The sequence below is a fragment of the Pan troglodytes genome, chromosome 3 (genome assembly GCF_028858775.2).
Source record: "Pan troglodytes isolate AG18354 chromosome 3, NHGRI_mPanTro3-v2.0_pri, whole genome shotgun sequence".
NCBI lineage: Eukaryota > Metazoa > Chordata > Mammalia > Primates > Hominidae > Pan > Pan troglodytes.
Window position 1 is genome coordinate 60,301,953 of NC_072401.2, and position 20,741 is coordinate 60,322,693.

At 34.0% G+C, this 20,741-nt stretch overlaps 1 protein-coding gene across 4 annotated transcripts; it reads left to right on the top strand.

Moving 5' to 3' along the window:
* Positions 1 to 135: 135 nt before the first annotated feature.
* Positions 136 to 20,291, top strand: SULT1E1 (sulfotransferase family 1E member 1). 4 transcript variants are annotated; one of them, XM_063809593.1, is made up of 11 exons: positions 137 to 285; positions 414 to 447; positions 820 to 922; positions 1,014 to 1,142; positions 3,538 to 3,691; positions 5,786 to 5,911; positions 6,893 to 6,990; positions 11,944 to 12,070; positions 13,712 to 13,806; positions 17,173 to 17,353; positions 19,399 to 20,291. In XM_063809593.1, the coding sequence occupies exons 5-11, from the start codon at positions 3,547 to 3,549 to the stop codon at positions 19,509 to 19,511; spliced, it is 885 nt and encodes a 294-aa protein (XP_063665663.1). In that variant the 5' UTR covers positions 137 to 285; positions 414 to 447; positions 820 to 922; positions 1,014 to 1,142; positions 3,538 to 3,546; the 3' UTR covers positions 19,512 to 20,291. The 4 variants fall into 4 exon arrangements, with proteins under 4 accessions (XP_054539016.1, XP_063665663.1, XP_001161190.1 ...); XM_001161190.6 differs by having other exon boundaries at positions 137 to 447; XM_054683041.1 differs by lacking the exons at positions 820 to 922; positions 1,014 to 1,142 and having other exon boundaries at positions 136 to 285.
* Positions 20,292 to 20,741: the final 450 nt, after the last annotated feature.

Here is a 20,741-nt window from a genome sequence, read left to right on the forward strand (position 1 = left end):
AGAGTAAGACCCTGTTTTCAAGTTATTTATAATTTAAAAAGTACTCTGGACAAGCAAACATTGATTTACAACATAGTAAAATAAATACTAGTTAGGAGAAAGTTCAAAGTTTAAAAGTCACTAAGAGAAACATAGAGTCTTGTAAGAGTGAGCCTTTCAAAGGAAATGTAATCTAACAGTAATTAATAGAGAAATAAGAAATAACAGGGTTGGAGGTGTTGATGGGGTGGAGCAAAGGATAATTTTCTTAAGTGACAGAGTAGGTGCAGAAAAATGAAAAGAAAGGTAATGCATTTGTGGATTCCACAAACCCTTGGCCATTTATTTTTCTAATTCTCTTGTGTAAATTCCAAGTGTTGGTAGCTATCGTTACCTGAAAAATTCACAGTATGCTATTTTGTGGTTGGGAGCAGAGAGAAGTCAGGTTTCTAAAATAATAATCGAAAGGTGAGTGATGTTTACATTCTTTCTTTAGCTGTCATCTGCTTTTTAAAATTTTCAGGTCTGCTTAAGAGTTAAAGGCAAAGAGTTTAAATAGGTGTTTTCCAATTGACATGTTAGGATACAACCCAATGACTTCTTTGGCAGGTCTTAGTAAACTGAGCTAGGTCTGATTGAGGGTCCTTGCTGTCATTTCTTTCCTCATTGACTTCTCTTTCTTCACTCCAATAAGTTTATTCTTTTGAAAGTTAACCATAGTCATGCTATTATTTGTCAATGAGTGAATAAGGGATTCTCCCTTCCCAGTCTCTCTTCCCAGGCCTCTTCTTTCTCATCTTTTCCTTTTCTCCCTCCTTCTTCCCCAACCCCTGACGGCAGACTTGGGAATTTGAATATGAGCCAAATAATTTAAAAAATAACAGCAGGATATTTCTACATCTCCATGAATGAACATGACTCTGTGTGGTTACTGCAGCTGCAGGTATGCATTTACATCTACATTAACTATTGCATTATGGACTTCATGAAGCCAAGCCCCCAAATTAATCTCCACCTCCTTCTCTGGCATTCAGGATATAAACTCACCAGAAACATTCCAAATGCAGAAGTGGTTCTCATCTTTTTTTGCAGCTTAAGATCTGCCTTGGTATTTGAAGAGATCTAAACTAGAATTAATTTCTTTCACAGGATCAACTAAACAGGTTGTACTTTTTTATTATTAATATCAATACTTAGATTTTAGATATATAAAATATAGAATGCAAATTATATATTACAAAGCTCTTAAAAATAAAATATACAAAGACCAAAGTCTTGATTGATACTTTAGTTAATTAATGATGTAAAGCATTTAAAACCTTTTAAAATAATTTGTTGTTAAAAATAATATTTTACATTTATGTAGTATTTTGTTGCTTATTGCTTTAATGTAAAATTACAGTAGCATTGCTATCTTAAAAGTGCTGAATGCTGGACATGTTCTCCATTTTACCAATGAGAAAATAAAGCAAGCAGGGTAGAAGGAGGTAGAATAGAGATTGACTTTTAGTTTTGTGTTCCTGTGATAAGGGGTCTTGCAAATAGGGGCATTACTTTCATGTAAGAAACTTCAGATAAATATGACAGAAATCCAAAGTCCTTGGTAAATAATTAATATGTAGGTCATTGACATATATTGCCTTTTAAATCTGTGAGTCCTCACTTAGTAGAAACTAGAGAGCTTCTTGATCTAATAATTGAACTTAACAAGTATTTCTGAACATCTACTTTGTGTCATAGTGCTGGAGACTGGGATAGAAACATGTACAAAAGTCACTTCGCCCTCATACAGGTAAATCTAAGAAAGTAGGGACTACGAGAATCCTATGTATCTATATCCACCATAGTATTCTAGCACTGACTACAGGGCCTAGGAAAAGGGTAGGCATTCACACAGGGAGTATTTGCTGGATAAAAGGCAGGTTGGAAGATGCAGGCGGGGAGTATGCAGAAAGGAAGGAAGAAAGAGAGGAAGGAGAGAGGGAAGGAAAAACACTTTCTGAGTTTAATTGAATTTATAAGTCACAATTTTAACAACTTTTTTGATGTTTATTTCTGAACAACTGACCTACATACTCAGAATACAAAATTGACAATTTCTAACTGAAATAGATCTTTTGAGAAAATGGGGATCACATAGGAAGTAAATCCATACATTGTAATATGAGACAATTTACCAAAAGGAATAGAATGATAAAAGATATTTTATTACATGCCACCTACTTTGCCTCTCAGACCAAAATTGACTATGAAGGAGTAGCTGGAAGTCAGCCAACCACTTAATGATAAATCTACCACTCCCAGCTGACTATAAGCCAATTCTTACAAACTTGGCTGAACACCAAGAAAGTAATTCACATGAGTAAGCAAACCAATAGGCAGGACAAATCGTGGTGCATTTTATACACATTTCTTCTAGTGAAAGATCTATTTTCTGAGACTAAGGAGAAGGCTTGGGGAACAAGTGATTTATTGATAAGGCTAATATGCATTTTGGAAATAGAAATCTCATATTTTTGGTGACATTACATCTGATATGATGTAGAGGAAGATTTTTTAAAAGTTGAGATTGTCCTAAGGGCTGGGGCAATTTATGTGTGTAGAAGAACTTATCAGGCAGGTTTTTGGGCAAATGTGAACAGGAGGAAGATCTAGAAAGGCTAACGTCAGGAAAGACAAAATGTGTTGGGAAGCTATGTCAGAAACTTGAAATAAGCTAAGTTTGGCAGTTGAAAAAACAAGATACTAAAGGAATTTGAAAGCTAATGAAAGAAAGTATGCCTAATTAAAAATTCTGTTAGTAACCTTGAACATGAAATAGATTGTCATGGGATCAGGAGATGAATTAGGAAATGATAACCATCTTGCTTAACCTTATCATTTTTAGCCAAGTCATTCAATGGGAGTATCCACTACCTTATTGATTGAATGGGGAAAAAAGTAATTTTAAAGGTCACAGAGGAATCCTTTATACTCTCAAGATTCCATTTCTTTGATATAACCATTACAGTGTAATTAATTTCATCTTTTCTTTTAAATACATTCACCAAGCATTTGGTTTATTTAAAAAAATGATACATATTCAGGAAATCAAAAATCTCTGACTTAGATACCTGGCAATAATAATCAAATGTAATGATCTTTATTGTTATTTGACATATACATAATTGGATAATTTGCTAAAATAACTGTAATTCTGGACCTCTTTGTCTTTTCATATGCCCCAGCAATTTTGAAAGAAATTGAAGGTTCTGTGGTTTTTATTTATCACAGAATAAATATAATTGAATATATCCACATTTTTATTTAGTTTTAAGCATTTTACTTCATAATCACTTGTGCTTTCCTATTCTTTTATGTGTTAGACATCTTTCTAATAAGGTTAAAAATTCTCTATGTACCAAAACTATTTGATATGCAACTTTACTATGTTTTTGCCCCATATGTGCAACAACTAAGAAGTGCTAGGTATGTAGGAGGGTCCCGTTATATACATAGTTGTTAATGGTGAAATATTGTTAAGTACATACAAAGTATAAAGCAGAGGTTTTTTTTCAGTGTACCACAATGAATTCTGAACTTGACTATTATGAAAAGTTTGAAGAAGTCCATGGGATTCTAATGTATAAAGATTTTGTCAAATATTGGGATAATGTGGAAGCGTTCCAGGCAAGACCAGATGATCTTGTAATTGCCACCTACCCTAAATCTGGTAAATCTCTTTGTTGTTCTTTTTTCACCTAAAAATAATAAACACACTGTAAATGGTAAATATTAAGGTGTTCATGTCGTACACACTCATTCTCTATATCAAGAACAGATGCGGTAGTTTTGATATGGACATAGAAAAGGTAGCTCTATTCCATGACCACAATTTTTACCTATAACTTGAATAGCACATTGACAAATGGATGTTGTTGAGCACAGTTAGAAACTTATATAATATATACTAATGAACCTGTATTCATCCCATAATGAAAATTTAAAACTACCAACTGTTTACCTTATGTCATTAATGTTGTCGTATATACAGAGTATGACCACCACTTTTTACAGGTACTCTAAAACTCTCTTTCAGCTCAGCAGCTCTTTAAGTCTATCTACAAAACTCCATTTTTAAGCATAGTTCTGGAGTTTTACAACTATAGACTTTTAGAAATTAGACTAGTCCGAATTCATATTTCTTCATCTGGTTGTTCCATTTACCACTTAAAAATAAAGCCAAACACACTAAGTATGCCCTTAGTTATCTTTTTTTTTTTTTTTTTTTTTTTTTTTTTTTTTTTTTTTTTTGAGACGGAGTCTCGCTCTGTCTCCCAGGCTGGAGTGCAGTGGCGCGATCTCTGCTCACTGCAAACTCCGCCTCCTGGGTTCCTGCCATTCTCCTTCCTCAGCCTTCCGAGTAGCTGGGACTACAGGCGCCCGCCACTGCACCCGGCTAATTTTTTTGTATTTTTTAGTAGAGACGGTGTTTCACCGTGTTAGCCAGCATGGTCTCGATCTCCTGACCTCGTGATCCACCCGCCTCGGCCTCCCAAAGTGCTGGGATTACAGGCGTGAGCCACCGAGCCCGGCCGCCCTTAGTTATCTTGACTCTAAATCTGCTTCTTTATTTTCTTCCCTGTTGGAATAAATGGCAGCACAATACCAGTCATCTGAAGAGGAAACCCGTGAGCTATTCTAGATTCAATCCCTCTTGCTTATTCATCTGGCATTTGTAATCAGTCAAAACGTTTTGGTCATTTAGTCTGGTAGATAGGTCTCACAGTCAGCCTCTTAACAGGTCTCTTGTCTCCCTTTCTATTGATCCCTCCTCCGCTACTGTGTTTATTCTGGCACTAGAGAAATTCTTCTAAAACACAATCCTGATAATCTTGCTCTTCTGCTTAATATAATATATGTCAGTACCTTTCCATGATTTTTATAAAAATAACTTGGACTCTTTAGTATGAACGACAAGGCTTGTTATCTGCTTGCCTGAGCCCCAACTCCTCTCTTCGGATAGACCCTTTGATTTAGGTCTTATAGTCTATTTCCAATTATTTTCCGAACCACTATACCATTCTTAAGTACCAACTTTAGATTAAAAAGAGAGACTGGGCTTCTGTCTGGTAGAACTGTTTCTTACCTCCCACAAGTGGTGAATTTATGCCAGTAATTATTAAGGCTAAGCTGAAGGATCACATCCTCTCAAAGGCATTTCTTGTCAAAATATCATGTCAGCAGCAACAACAGTAGCAGCAGAACACTGTGTTATAGATTTCTTCTTTGCAGTTATTTAAATCCCTGTGCCATATTATACAACAGTATCAATAAACACAAAATTTATTGTAGCTATTGAACAATGTCACTGACTTCAAAAGGCCTTTAGCTCCCTAAGGACAGGAACCAGATTTATCCTTTGCTAAGTTTTCTGACCTAGGACCCAACATGAGACATAATATACCATCAGTAAAATTTTTGATTGGAAGCATGCTTATTCAAGTCTTCTTACTTTTTAGATGTAAAAATGAAAGTCCAAAACTGTTAGCAGCTTGCACAATGTCACAATTCATCATGAACAAATTTGGACACAGGTCTCAGGTGTGCTTTACTATAATATTTATCTATCTTTATCTCTTGAGGTTATTTTTGTGTTCTAAACATAAAATATTATAGAAAATATTTCCTGAGTCTGTGGCTATTCAGACACCCTTTAAATAGTATTGCATTGGTACCTTCCAACTTTTTCCATCCATAAATCCAGCACTAATGTCATCAACTCTACAGGGTCAGCAGGAGACTCAGGTTTATTTAATTTTTACAGGTACAACCTGGGTTAGTGAAATTGTGTATATGATCTATAAAGAGGGTGATGTGGAAAAGTGCAAAGAAGATGTAATTTTTAATCGAATACCTTTCCTGGAATGCAGAAAAGAAAACCTCATGAATGGTAACGTTCAAGTTGATTTTAAAAACGATTTGCATATATTCTAAGGTGTGTATGTACATGGTACAAGCAATGAGATTATAAGCAAGAATGGCAATTAGTATCAGGTCTTCTACATAAGACAGCATATAAATTTAAATTTAAATTTAAATCTTGACAGGCTTTGCAGTATAGCATGTGTACAGCATATGTCTGGAATAGAGTGAATAAGGACAATTCTTATATGCCTTCAGCAGAGTTTAGTAATATGTAAACATTTATTTCTCTGTGGGCTAAATGTGATGATATTTTAAATACGGAGAAAAATACCCATAAAATTTTCAATGATATATGCAAAAGTATATTTACCACAGATTCTTTTAATATTGTGGAAAATTGGAAACAACCTAAATGCTAATCGACAAAAGAATAGTTAAAGGTTGTGTAATAACACTATAAAATCATTAACATTTTTGGATGTTTCTTGAAATTGCAGTTTAAATATAATATTTTGAGAGAAAAATATAGTTAGAAGCTATCAAAACGTTCATCTGTGTGCATGGTATTGGGATGGCTGTAAATTTGAGAATATAAGTAGATTTGTATAGAAGGTTGCTTGCCAAAATATGAATGATATCTCTCAGGTGATGAAATTTTATTTCATTTTATATTTTTCTATGTAATTTCCTCTATCTATATTTCTTTCTTTCATAGTAAGTATTATTATGAACACAATATAGAATCTTTTTTAATTTTTGTGAATATATATTAGATGTAAATATTAATGGGGCACATGAGATGTTTTGATATAGGCATGCAATGCATAATAATTACACCATGGAAAATGGGGTGTCCATTCCCTCAAGAATTTATACTTTGTGTTACACACAATCTAATTACAATATAGAATCTTAGAATTACTTCTATTTTACAAATATCTATATAAATCCACATAAATAGTTACAATTTTTTAAGTTGCCTAACCTTTACTTTTTTAAAAATCAGGAGTAAAACAATTAGATGAGATGAATTCTCCTAGAATTGTGAAGACTCATTTGCCACCTGAACTTCTTCCTGCCTCATTTTGGGAAAAGAATTGTAAGGTAACCAGAGTCAAGTGTTCGCAAAACTTCATCCAATTCCAAGAAATGATAGAATGATCTCACCAGTTATACACACTTGTTTATTTATTCTTTCATTGAATCTATAGACATTTAACAAATGTGGAATAAATACAGTCAGTATTGTCAGAGAGTCTATATTTTAATTCCAACTCTATCTTTTGCCAAATGTGGTTCTAAAAAGTCCAGTTAGACTCCCTAAGTTTTTACATCTGTAGAAGAAAGATAATAATAACATCTTTTTCATGGAATTGTTATAAGGATTACATGATAATGCTTATAAAGTGCTTCACCTAATTCCTAGCATATTGTAAACAATAAATGTTAGCTACTTTTGTATTTGTTGTTATTACTAATTGTATTGAATATCCTCCCTTTGCAAAATACTGTGCTTGGTGCTTTTAGGCATGCAAATGAACCATAAAAGGATAGGTCAGATAACTGTCATATAATAACTATGTATTGAGTGCCTATTATGTGTTAGGGACATAAGAGTAAGACACATGCAAGCCTTGTCTTCATGGACACATAGTCCATTTCAGAAAAAGGACAGGTTAACAGACAAGACAAAAAGTATCATAGGTCAAGTAAGAGAGAGAATTCTAACTCAGACACTGGGGGTAGGGAAGGCATCCAGGAGCAACATCTCAGCTGATATTTGAATGATATATAGGCATGATGACAATTCAGAGATGATCTGAGGGGGCATCTGAAATCAGTTCAGCTTGGCTGGAAGATTAAGTGTACATATTGGCTAAATAAGTAAAGGGAGATTAGCTAGGAACGGATTATAAGAAATATTGAAAGTCAAGTTAAGATGTTTGGACTCTGCCATTTTAATGGTAATGAGGAGTAATAGACATATTAAGCTGATGGTTTACACTGCCAGTTTTGCTCTTTAAAAATAATATTATACATGACCTCAAAATACAGGGAAAACATGAAGTCTGAGACCACGAATTCTGTTCTTCAAGACCTTTCTTTCACCAGTGCTGTTCTTCAAGATCTTATAGTATTATTTGCAGTCATCACTAACAAAAAGGGGATATATCCCAGTCATTAAATATTTCCATTTTGTAATCTGTTACATGGCATATTTGACATTTCCTGGAGATCTACAGACAAAAATCAAAGATTGCCAGGTTAGTTGTTTTTATCATTAGCAATCCTAGATAGACGATATACGTCCTGCTGAAGTCATTCCATGCATAAGGGCTGTCTCATTAGTAAAGGCCAGTTATGTACTTTCCAGGAGATGTGTCATTATTATTTTTTAAGAGATTTGACCAAGACACTTTTTTCCTTTGGAGGATAGTGGTGGACTTGCTGTTAACTCCTTACTTCTCAAATGGAAACAGGTACCATACATTTATAATAGTCCAAGCCTTCACAAAGCTGCTTATTTTTCAGAGTTTATCAAAGACTAGGAGATAGTTGGAGGGATTCATGTTTGGAGTATTTCCAGGGTGATTTACAGAGAAACAACAACAACAAAATAAAACAAATAGATACAGGATATTTGTAAATATCCTTTATGCAAATAGATACAGGATATTTGGAATGATGGAGCAGAAACTGTAAGTGATAAAGAGAAGAAAGTGACAAAAAGTAACAGGCTAGGAGATAATATAAATAACTGAGGCCAACGGATTTGAGCCGTTGGTTTGATTGTAGGAGAGGTATGTGGAATAATTGATGGAGAAGAAGGAAGAAGCGGGATTTTTTGGAAGAAAAGATTATGGCTCAGGATAATTCTTCAAAAGTGAAACCTTTATGGTGAAGGCAAGATTCAGTATTTGGTTACAAAAGTGCTTACAAAAGTCTGAAGTAACCTAGAAGTAATGATCAATGACTACATGAACTTAGAGAATCAAGTAGATCACACACACCAACAATAAAATTACACAGAATGATAAAAGAATTTGAATGGAGAGTGAAACCATGAGGCAGGTGTTCAAATCTTCAGTTAAAGCAAGGGAATGGCCACAAGCTTAGAAATAGCATCAGCCTGTAATCCCAGCACTTTGGGAGGCCGAGGCGGGCGGATCACGAGGTCAGGAGATCGAGACCATCCTGGCTAACACGGTGAAACCCCGTCTCTACTAAAAATACAAAAAATTAGCCGGGCGTGGTAGCGGGCGCCTGTAGTCCCAGCTACTCGGGAGGCTGAGGCAGGAGAATGGCGTGAACCCGGGAGGCGGAGCTTGCAGTGAGCCGAGATCGCGCCACTGCACTCCAGCCTGGGCGACAGAGCGAGACTCCGTCTCAAAAAAAAAAAAAAAAAAAGAAATAGCATCAGATAGGAGGAGAGGTATAGATTAGTTAGTTAAGTATCATAGGAATAGAATAGGGGTCTTTTTAAAATTATACTTCAAGTTTTAGGGTACATGTGCACAATGTGCAGGTTTGTTACATATGTATACATGTGCCATGTTGGTACCCTGCACCCATTAACTTGTCATTTACATTAGATATATCTTCTAATGCTGTCCCTCCCCACTCTCCCCACCCCACAACAGGCCCCAGTGTGTGATGTTCCCCTTCTTGTGTCCAGGTGTTCTCATTGTTCACTTTCCACCTATGAGTGAGAACATGAGGTGTTTGGTTTTTTGTTCTTGAGATAGTTTGCCGAGAATGATGGTTTCCAGTTTCATCCATGTCCCTACAAAGGACATGAACTCATTCTTTTTTATGGCTGCATAGTATTCCATGCTGTATATGTGCCACATTTTCTTAATCCAGTCTATCATTGTTGGATATTTGGGTTGGTTCCAAGTCTTTGCTATTGTGAGTAGTGCCACAATAAACATACGTGTTCATGTGTCTTTATAGTAGCATGATTTATAATCCTTTGGGTATATACCCAGTAATGGGATGGCTGGGTCAAATGGTATTTCTAGTTCTAGATCCCTGAGGGATCGCCACACTGACTTCCACAATGGTTGAACTAGTTTACAGTCCCATCAACAGTGTAAAAGTGTTCCTATTTCTCCACATCCTCTCCAGCACCTGTTGTTTCCTGACTTTTTAATGATCGCCATTCTAACTGGTGTGAGACAGTATCTCATTATGGTTTTGATTTGCATTTCTCTGATGGCCAGTGATGCTGAGCATTTTTTCGTGTGTCTGTTGGCTGCATAAATGTCTTCTCTTGAGAAGTGTCTGTTCATATCCTTCACCCACTTTTTGATGGGGTTGTTTGTTTTTTTCTTGTAAATTTGTTTGAGTTTTTTGTATATTCTGGATATTAGACCTTTGTCAGATGAGTAGATTGCAAAAATTTTCTCCCATTCTGTAGGTTGCCTTTTCACTCTGATGGTAGTTTCTTTTGCTGTGCAGAAGCTCTTTAGTTTAATTAGATCCCATTTGTCAATTTTGGCTTTGCAAGGACTTCATGTCTAAAACACCAAAAGCAATGGCAACAAAAAGAATAGGGGTCTTTAAAGTGCAGAATTTTTAAGACAGATTACAATCACAAGTGAATCATTGGGAAACTGGTAACTTTGACTCAAGAGAGATGCAGTGCAAGTCATATCTTCAGGAAAGAGCTAGATTTCCCTTGAGGACAAAAAAATGAGCATGTACAGTAAAAAGTTTGGGATATTGAATAAGATCTGCCAAAATAAAGAATATAAACTAATAGAAGTTTAGGGAAAGAGAGATCACTCTTTTTTTCTATCTGGGAAAATAAAAACCCTCATGGAGGACCAGAAGGCAAGCTATAAAATACAGATAGCATTTTGAGAAACAGAAAACATTCAAGAAAGACAGACTAGAACAAAGAAGACAAGGGGTGAAAATTCTGAAGTAAATTAATGCATACAGTGGCAAAGGGTTCCATTCAGCTAATAGATGAAAAGAACTAGGAAGGGTTATAAGTAAGATTGGAAAAGTTCAATATGGCTAATGATGGATTTTATATGAAAAATGTTCACTTTTATTCTGCAGTTTTTAGATGCTTTTACAAGAGGGCTATAAAACGAGAGCTATACATCTAAGAATAAGCTAGATTTCTACAACATTGTTAGAAAATGTCATCAGTAAGACAATTTAGTAGCTTTAGTTTAGCCGTATTTCATAAACAGTGGATACTCAACAGCATCCTTTCATGACGTTGCTTAGGTGCCTGAGGGCCTAAGTAGAAGCCCATGAGGATACTGGACTTTACTTTCACAGATCTTTTCGTGTAACATTGAGTATCAGACCTAGAGTAGGCCACAGATGATCTAACACAAATCATTTGTTTAGTAAAGAAAACATTTAGGTCAAAAATTACTGTACTGTTTTTTCTTACTGCCAAAACTAGAAACTAAAACCACAGTTTTCTGAAAACTAATTCATTGGTATTTCTTCTGCATGTAAAATGGAAACTAACAAGATGTTGGCAGAGGTTATATTTTCACCTCATAAAAATGTTTTTTTCCTGTAATATTGAAAGTGAAGAGACCTCAGAACTATTTTTTTTTAATTATGTGGAGTGATGGTGTAGTATAAAGACCAGAGCACTGTATGATATACATTCAGAGACTGAATGATATACCAAATGGTTTACTCTCATTGATTTACTCTCAATGCTATATTATCACTAAATTTCAGCTTAATCTCTTCACTTATACATTGAGAATAATAAATAATGTAACTGACTTAATTTATATTGATAAAATTTACAACACTCAAATGAGGTATTATGTGTGAAAATGGCATAATAATGTTGTTCTGTTTGTAGTGAGAACAAAGAGAACAACACTACAAAAACCACTGTCACCTCAGGTTATTGAAGATGTCTTTATAAATAATTGTACATGTTTTATGCATTTTGTAAAATTAATGTGTATTATGTTTATATTTGAAAATGTAAATCCTTTTTAAAAAAATCTTGATGAGACTGTTTGAAAAAAATGTTAAGTGGTTTAATATACAATTTCATCCTCTTAGATAATCTATCTTTGCCGGAATGCAAAGGATGTGGCTGTTTCCTTTTATTATTTCTTTCTAATGGTGGCTGGTCATCCAAATCCTGGATCCTTTCCAGAGTTTGTGGAGAAATTCATGCAAGGACAGGGTAGGAACAGCTTCTTTACACTGAATTTTTTTCAAGGTTTTATAAGACAAATGCCATCTCCAAGTAAAAGTTTTTATCTGTTCTGGTATGTTTTCTTCCCTGATTCATAGTTAAAACACAGAAATCTAAAGGCGCCTGGAGGTTTAGAGCAAGCATACTGTGTCCAGATGTAGAAGGCAAATTGCAGAATCTGAGCACTCTGGTCCAACACCTAAAAATAAATATATAGAATTATGTTTGGGAGCTGGGGGTAGCAATTTTATTCTCCAAGATTGAGACTCAGTGTCTGATTTTCTGCCTTGTCTCTTTTTAGTAGAAACAAATGTTTTACACCCTATTATTACAACTCTATTGAACAATGGGTTGGGGAGAGATTAGAGAAGAGAGAATGTTCACTTATTTCCAATAAAATTGCCAGGTTCTATATGAATATGGAATTTACAAAGAAGTTTGACTATCTACAAAACTCTTCCTCATTCTACCCAGAGTGCAATCTGAATATTTTAACCAGGTTTCTCAAATTTGTTAAGAGTTACTTGAGCAGATATTCTGGAAAATTTTTCGTTTTTATTAAACACTTTTACTAAAGTGTTTAGATTTGAGGAAGAAAGGGTGCAGAATAGTCTAGTATTCTAAACAAGGCCATTCTGATCATGTAGTAACAATTATAAAGAAAAATAATAATGTGTTTTCATATCCACAGATGATAATATTGACTCAAGACAAATAAGGTATATGTGCTTTGTGTTTGTTGCTACATTTTGGGAAAATTTTTGCTAAAGCATAATGAGTAGTACATATGTCTTAAGATTGTCAAGACCTCAACTGCAGGGCAGAGAAATATAATGTTGCATCACTGCAAAGGGAGAAATAAGATCACTATAAATTTCACTGTAGAACATTTTCTGTAAAGAAAACTTCCCTAATGGAGTCAAAGAACAGAGGAGGCATACAATGACTTCAGGCAAAGCAGAACCTTTTGACTCACACAACATTATATTATTTTGTCAGCTTTATATTTTATGAAACATTTTTACTATGAGTGAGGCAAGAGAAAGAAAAAGGAAGAGACAGCATTTGGTTATATTACATCATTTCTAAAATCTAATTTCCTGGAGTGAGAATGACACTAAGGGTACCTACGAGAATATTCCTTTCCATGCAAACTAATAGTGTAATAAATACTCATATAGTTACTAGTTTTAGTTGCCAAACCTAGTTTGTAAATGGTAAATTTGAGACCAGAACTATATTCTTATGACTATCAGACCACTGATAGTTTCACTAAGTCAACTCCCTTCACTAACAATTTGATTCTACACACACACACACACACACACACACACCAGTTTCAACAATTTTCTCATAAGCTTTAAATCAAATTGATGAGAGAACTTTCCCTGTTTTTCTGTCATAAACTACATTATATGATAAAGTTCATACTATTTTTACATACATAGATTATTTAACATACTTTGCCTCTCTTGCTGCAGAGAACTTTGCTTAAGATATACAGCTGATCTATTCTAATTTCATGATCATCTATTTATATTTATTTGTTGTTATTGTTGCTTGAACACTAGTTTTTGAGCAGTTTTAGAGATGATACCACTTTTACACTGTTTTTCTCTCTAATTTTAGTTCCTTATGGTTCCTGGTATAAACATGTAAAATCTTGGTGGGAAAAGGGAAAGAGTCCACGTGTACTATTTCTTTTCTATGAAGACCTGAAAGAGGTGAGGAACTGGGAACACATAAGCAACTTGGTAATTTCTAAGATGTTAGCATTTGAAAATACTCTGGATACAAAAATATTCCTTTAAATAAATGATGACAGCCATCTCGTAAATTTTTAAAAGGAAAGGACCAAAATAATACAGATACTTTAGCATAGATTTGAAGCTAGCAAATAAAAATATTCTGAAAATAAATACATTTTAAACCACAAGTCTCAAAAATTTCAAAGAAAACATTTGAAAGAACTTGACTTCATGAATCAATAACACACACACACAGGCACACACACACACACATTCACACACAAGGAATCAACATGGGCAAGCAATTAACTGGTCTGCAAATGTAGAGATGTTGCAATTGTTAGATAGGTCCTATAAAATAACCATGCTTAATATGTTTAAATAAATACAAGATGAAATTTTAAAAATTACAAAGAAACAAAAACTATTAAAATTGACAGAGCAGATTTGAAAAAAAATAGCCAAATACAATTTCTAAAAATAACTAAAAAATATGAAAAATTAAGAGATGGGTTCAATAATAGATTAGACATGGCTACATAGTGAATTATTGAAGTAAAAGATGGAGCTAAGGAAATTCTATAGAATGTAGCACAGTGAGATAAATAGGCTATTTGATGAAAAGTAATGGTTCTTACTAAGTATTAGCATTTAAAAAATAAAAATGTTTTTGGTATATAAGATACAGTGATAATGTCTCACATATATCAACTCAAACTTCCAGAAGAAGAGTGTAAAGAGAATGCTAAAATATTAATACACAAATTTTTTATGGCCTTAAAATTTTCTCATAATCTAATTTTTCTTCAGCTTTATTGTTAGTGTAATTCAAAATAAAAATCACTATGAGATACCTGTTTTACACCCACTACGCTGATAACAATTTAAATATCTGACAATAACAAATATTAGAATGTGAATCAGTGAAAAGTAACACACTGTTGATTGTAGTGTAGAAAGATACAAACACTGGAAACAACTTGTCATTAGCTAGCAAAGGCAAACATGCACATAGTTTAAGACCCTGAAATTCTACTCTTAGACATATACTCTAGAAAAACTCTGACTTGTGTACATTACGTTAGATATTCAATAATTTTCATAGTAGCATTCTTAATAACTGCAAAAATTGAAAACAACCCAGATATATATACCAAAGAATCCATATATAATGTATTTTATTGTATTACAATTAGATATTATATTATAATGAAAGGAAGTATACTAAAAATACACATCAGTTAGGTAAAATCAAACTATATGTTGTCTAGAGATTCATACCTAAGTTTGAAAACTATAAAGTAGAGAAGATAATAATTTGAAATTAGCAGTTTTTTTCCTTTTCTTTTCTTTCTTTCTTTTTTTTTTTTTGATTGTTTTGTTTATGTGGGATGGGAGTAGAGGTGAAGGGAACTCAAAAGAAAAAAGAAAACTAAGAAAACTGTGAATGTTCTATTTCATAAGTTAAGTAGTAGGTAATAGGTGCTGTATATAGTTTTCCTCTTTAAATGAGATATATACGTATATCTCATAATTTTTAAAACATAGAAAACATAATGAGTTTCTTTATTAAGAGGTGAGAAATTTTCTCTATTTTCTTATCCTTTACTATCACCAAAAAAGCAATTGATATCCATGTCTTATTAATATATTTGAATAACCTTTAAAATCCTTTATGGTATTTCAGTAATTTTAGAGTTGTTTTTGGTGAGCATTTATTTAAAATAAAATCATAAATAATATTTTATAAATTAAATTATGTATTTATAGAATTTAACACTAGATCAAATTTGAATAAGAAAAGCAGTCATGATCTACAGTTTATTATATTATCCAATACTGTGTTCTGTAATTAGACTATTAATGACAGTGAATTTGAAATACACACAAACAAAATTAAATAGTTACTCCAACTCTCTTCCTCCATTTCAAATTGTCCATGTCTACTTACTCCCGATTTTGGTCAATAATAGCCATGTTTAGGTTTCCTCTATATTTGAATTAATAAGGCTAAGAATGTACAAATTAATTTTTATTTGTTTCTACAATGTATCCAGTAGAAAGAAATCAAGACATTATCACTATATATATACACATATATCTGTATATATAAAATAAGATTTTGTGTATATATTATATATATATACACATACATGTGAGGTGCCTATTTTGCACCCATATATACATATAATCTTTTTTCTTGTGTCTTGAAGCATCATCTTTTTTTAACTTCAATTTTTAATTTTTATGGGTACATAGTAGGTGTATATATTTATGGGGTACATGACATATTTTTATATAGGCCACCATGCGTAATAATCACATCAAGGTAAATGAGGTATTCATCACCTAAAGCATTTATCATTTCTTCATGTTACAAACATTCCAATGATAGTTTTTAATTATTTTAAAATGTACAATAAATTATTGTCGACTATAGTCACCATGATATGCTATCAAATACTAAATCATTCTATCTAGCTCTATTTTTGTACTTATTAACTATCCCCACTTCTCTTTTGAGTAAGATAGACAAGTAAATAAAACATTACAAAAATACACATGTGGTAAATTAGATTTATTTAAACAATTATGGGAGCAAAACAGGGTCATCTACCCAAAATTAGAATAGCCAAGGATATTATCCTAAATAAGTTGATAAATAAGCTGAAATCGAAAAGGCAAACTACAATTTATTGAGCAGAGAATTTAGAAACAGCATTTGATTGGCATAGAGAGAAATGTGCACTTGAATACACATTGCGGTTAATATTGCAAATAGTTGCACTGAGAGATATAGCTGAATAATGGTGTATATTATAGGAGTGGCACAGATATGGGGATGTTTGTAGCTATGGTGTACAGACAACTGATGTTGCATTGTGAGTATTTGACTTTTTACACCTTTTCTTAATCTTTCTTGTTTCTTTGTTTCTCACTAATTACACCAATAAATTAGGAGAAAAATGAAAATTGCCTGTATATCTTTATCCCCCAAACTTGATTTTTCACAGGGGACTTTAGGTTTTGAGTATGATGTTTGTTTTCATAGATAACATCTATTAAGTGTGATTATGCATCAAGGACTACAATAAGCATTCACAAACATCTCATTTAGTTTTTTGAATAATCTTAAAGTATCTTTTATAAGCATTTTATGGATGAGGAAAATTATACTTAAAACAGCTTTTATAAAATTCCCCCAAAAGTGTTTTTTTCTCATTAGAAATCTAATTCTAATATCAGTAGGAGAAAAGAGAAAGGTTTATTTTTTCTCTTTCATTTATATAGTGATTTATTCAGTTTTAGCAATTTAGTTCTCAAAACATTTTCTCTCCCTAGGATATCAGAAAAGAGGTGATAAAATTGATACATTTCCTGGAGAGGAAGCCATCAGAGGAGCTTGTGGACAGGATTATACATCATACTTCATTCCAAGAGATGAAGAACAATCCATCCACAAATTACACAACACTGCCAGATGAAATTATGAACCAGAAATTGTCGCCCTTCATGAGAAAGGGTGAGAAAAATGTGGTTTGCCTCGATACTAGAGGAAGTCACAAGGTGACATGGTTATAGGCAAAAATCTAGTGAGGTATTTTAATGCCTATGAACCCAGCTTAAGTTTTCTTCAGCAGTCTTTCATATTTGAATACACTCTTTAAGTTACACTTCTATTACATTGCAATTACCTGTTGATTATTTAGTGTATGCATCATATTATGTTAAAATAACTAGCAGACACGTCAATCTCAGCATTGGAAATAATATCACACCCTACTAGCTGTAATTTACCAAGCCTATGTGCCTCAGTGTTACAACATGTATCATATAGTTCCTTTAAGTTCTAACCAGAAATTCCGCAGAAAGATTTTATTCCTCTCTCTTTTTGAGTTGAAGAAATAAGTTTAGAATAGTTTGTCAACTTTTTTTTTAACAAGTGGCAAACACCTGTCAAGGGTAAGTGGCAAAAAATAGAAATTCAAATATAGCTCTGTTTAGCAAAAAATATCAACATATAAGGAGAAAAAAATTCTATTTGGGGGGAGACATAGCCTGATGAGATATAGCCAGTTAACAAATTTAAAGGCATGTAAGATATTCAGATATTCAGAGCACTGGGACACCAGTCTATTTATATATGAGGAAGCAGAAACAAACAGAATAGAATCAAATCTTGCTCTTTGAACCATACTGTCAGTGAGAGTCAGGGAATTTGTAAAATAACAAACCTGCCACTGGGGAAAAAAACAAAACAGAACAGGGATCCACTGAAAAGAGATTCAGTTCTCAAACTATATTTTAATTATGTACTCTTTTGATTATATGTTTCCTTTTTCAAAATTCTACATATAAATGTTACAGAGGACTTAAAACAGTTGTCTTACTTGCAAACGGTGACTTGCTGCTGTACCCTCAGAACCTATCTGATTTTTTTAGGATACACATGTTCTGTCTTCTGGTTTTCGGGTTATTTCAGTGGGAAAGTTTAGAGCTCCTTGAGCAAGAGGGCAAGTGAACTCTTGAATAGTTTAAAAAAGAAGGTGGGCCAGGCGCGGTGGCTCACACCTGTAATCCCAGCACTTTGGGAGGCCGAGACGGGCGGATCATGAGGTCAGGAGATCGAGACCATCCTGGCTAACACGGTGAAACCCTGTCTCTACTGAAAATACAAAAAATTAGCCAGGCGTGGTGGCGGGCGCCTGTAGTCCCAGCTACTCGGGAGGCTGAGGCAGGAGAATGGTGTGAACCTGGGAGGTGGAGCTTGCAGTGAGCAGAGATAGCTGCACTGCATTCCAGCCTGGGTGACAGAGCGAGACTCTGTCTCAAAAAGAAAAAAAGATGAATTCCTTCTGCAAGGTGAATGTTGGAAGTATGTTAAAAAGCAAAACAAGAAAAGCCTGCTGGACTATTATAATTACCCAGATGAGAAACACTCTCCGGCTGGCAGTAGCAGAAGTGTTTAAGAGGCAGTAGATATAAAGAAAGCCTGAATATAATGAATTAGATGTTGTGGTTAAGAGAATAACGTCCAAGCTTATGTGTAGATACCTGGTGTTGACTCTACACAGGTCATTAAAATGTAAATGGAGAAAACACAATATGCTAAGGAATAAAATGAATTTATTTTTGAACTAATTGTATTTGGAAAATTTGGACATTTTTCAGGTGGCAAAATCATGTAGGCAGTTGTATATAAAGCATAAGTCTGGGTTTTAGTGCTATCAGCATTAAGATGATATTTAACACCTTGAGAGTGGGTAAAACATGGATCTTATCCTGGGAGCCCCAACAACTGAGATGAAACTTCAGAAGAAAAATAAAGTAAATGGCATAAGAAGAAAGAATCAGAGAATTAAATTTGTTGTTTTTTTAAACCAATTAGGACAAATCCATCTTTGTAAGCCCAAAAAAGTATATCATTAATGGTATACATTTGATTCCTAAAATTGAGAATTACAAGTATAATATTTGATTAGGTGTTAATGAAAGTGATGAAATTAGCAAACCTAATGATTCTTTTTGGAAGACTTAATATTTATTGAGCTTTCTTTTTTGTTGCAGGAATTACAGGAGACTGGAAAAATCACTTTACAGTAGCCCTGAATGAAAAATTTGATAAACATTATGAGCAGCAAATGAAGGAATCTACACTGAAGTTTCGAACTGAGATCTAAGAAGGTCTTTCTTTACTTAACATATCTGATATTAAAGATTTCTTTTCATTATTCTCCACTTTTTCTTATTTTAGATTGCTAGAAAAGACATAATCATGGATTATGTTGACATTTTCTTTTTAAATTTTTGTTTAACATTTTTTTTTTTTTTGAGACAGAGTCTCACTCTGTTGCCTAGGCTGGAGGACAGTGGCACAATCATGGCTGATTGCAGCCTTGACCTCCTTGACTCAATTGATCCTCCCATCTCAGCCTCCCAAGTAGCTAGGACTACAGACATGTGCAACCATGCTTGGCTAATTTTTTTAATGTTTTTTTGTAGAGATGAGGTCTTATTATATTTTCCAGGCTGGTCTTGAATTCCTGGGCTCAAGCTTCCCAAGTAGCTGCAACAACAGGCACACACCACCATGCTCAACTAATTTTATTTCTATTTTTTGTATAGACAGGGGCTTGCTATAGGGTCCAGGCTGGTCTGAAACCCTTGAGCTCAAGTGATCTTCCCACACCAGCCTCCCAAAATACTGGGATTACAGGCTTGAGCCTCCATGCCTGGCCCAGGCAACATGTTTATTGAGCTGTACATACATATGAGAAATAAGAAACTTTTTTTTCCTACTATCATCTCTTAAATTTTGTTTTCTTTTTCTTTTGCTTCCTCTTCTTCTTTTCTATTTTTTATAAATATCATGCACAACTATAACCTATGGGAATGATGTAGTAACACAGATTATTCATCTTGTTAGAGTTGTATTAAAAATAAACAAGCATTTCAAATTATTTTTGTGATTGATTTTCCATTTAGTAGGATATTAGTATATAATAAAAATGGTGCATGAACTTTGAAGACTCTAGAAGAAAGAATGAAATAATATATAAATAGGGGGCATAACTATAGCTATGATTTCCTTTCTTATTTTCTTTTATTTTCTTTTTTTTGAGAAGGAGTCTCACTCTGTCTCCCAGGCTGCAGTGCAGTGGCGTGATCTCTGCTCATGCTCACTGCAAGCTCCACCTCCTGGGTTCACGCCATTCTCCTGCCTCAGCCTTCCAAGTAGCTGGGACTACAGGCGGCCGCCACCACGCCCGGCTAATTTTTTGTATTTTTAGTAGAGACGGGGTTTCACAGTGTTAGCCAGGATGGTCTTGATCTCCTGACCTCGTGATCCACCCGCCTCAGCCTCCCAAAGTGCTGGGATTACAGGCATGAGCCACCGCGCCTGGCCCATT

What these genes read in the sequence shown, in the direction of transcription:
- SULT1E1 (XM_054683041.1), top strand. Translation starts at nt 3,547, where the DNA reads ATGAATTCTGAACTTGACTATTATGAAAAGTTTGAAGAAGTCCATGGG. An exon ending in TGCCACCTACCCTAAATCTG is followed by an intron (nt 3,692 to 5,785) that starts GTAAATCTCTTT and finishes TAATTTTTACAG; the next exon opens with GTACAACCTGGGTTAGTGAA. An exon ending in TCTATGAAGACCTGAAAGAG is followed by an intron (nt 13,807 to 17,172) that starts GTGAGGAACTGG and finishes TTCTCTCCCTAG; the next exon opens with GATATCAGAAAAGAGGTGAT.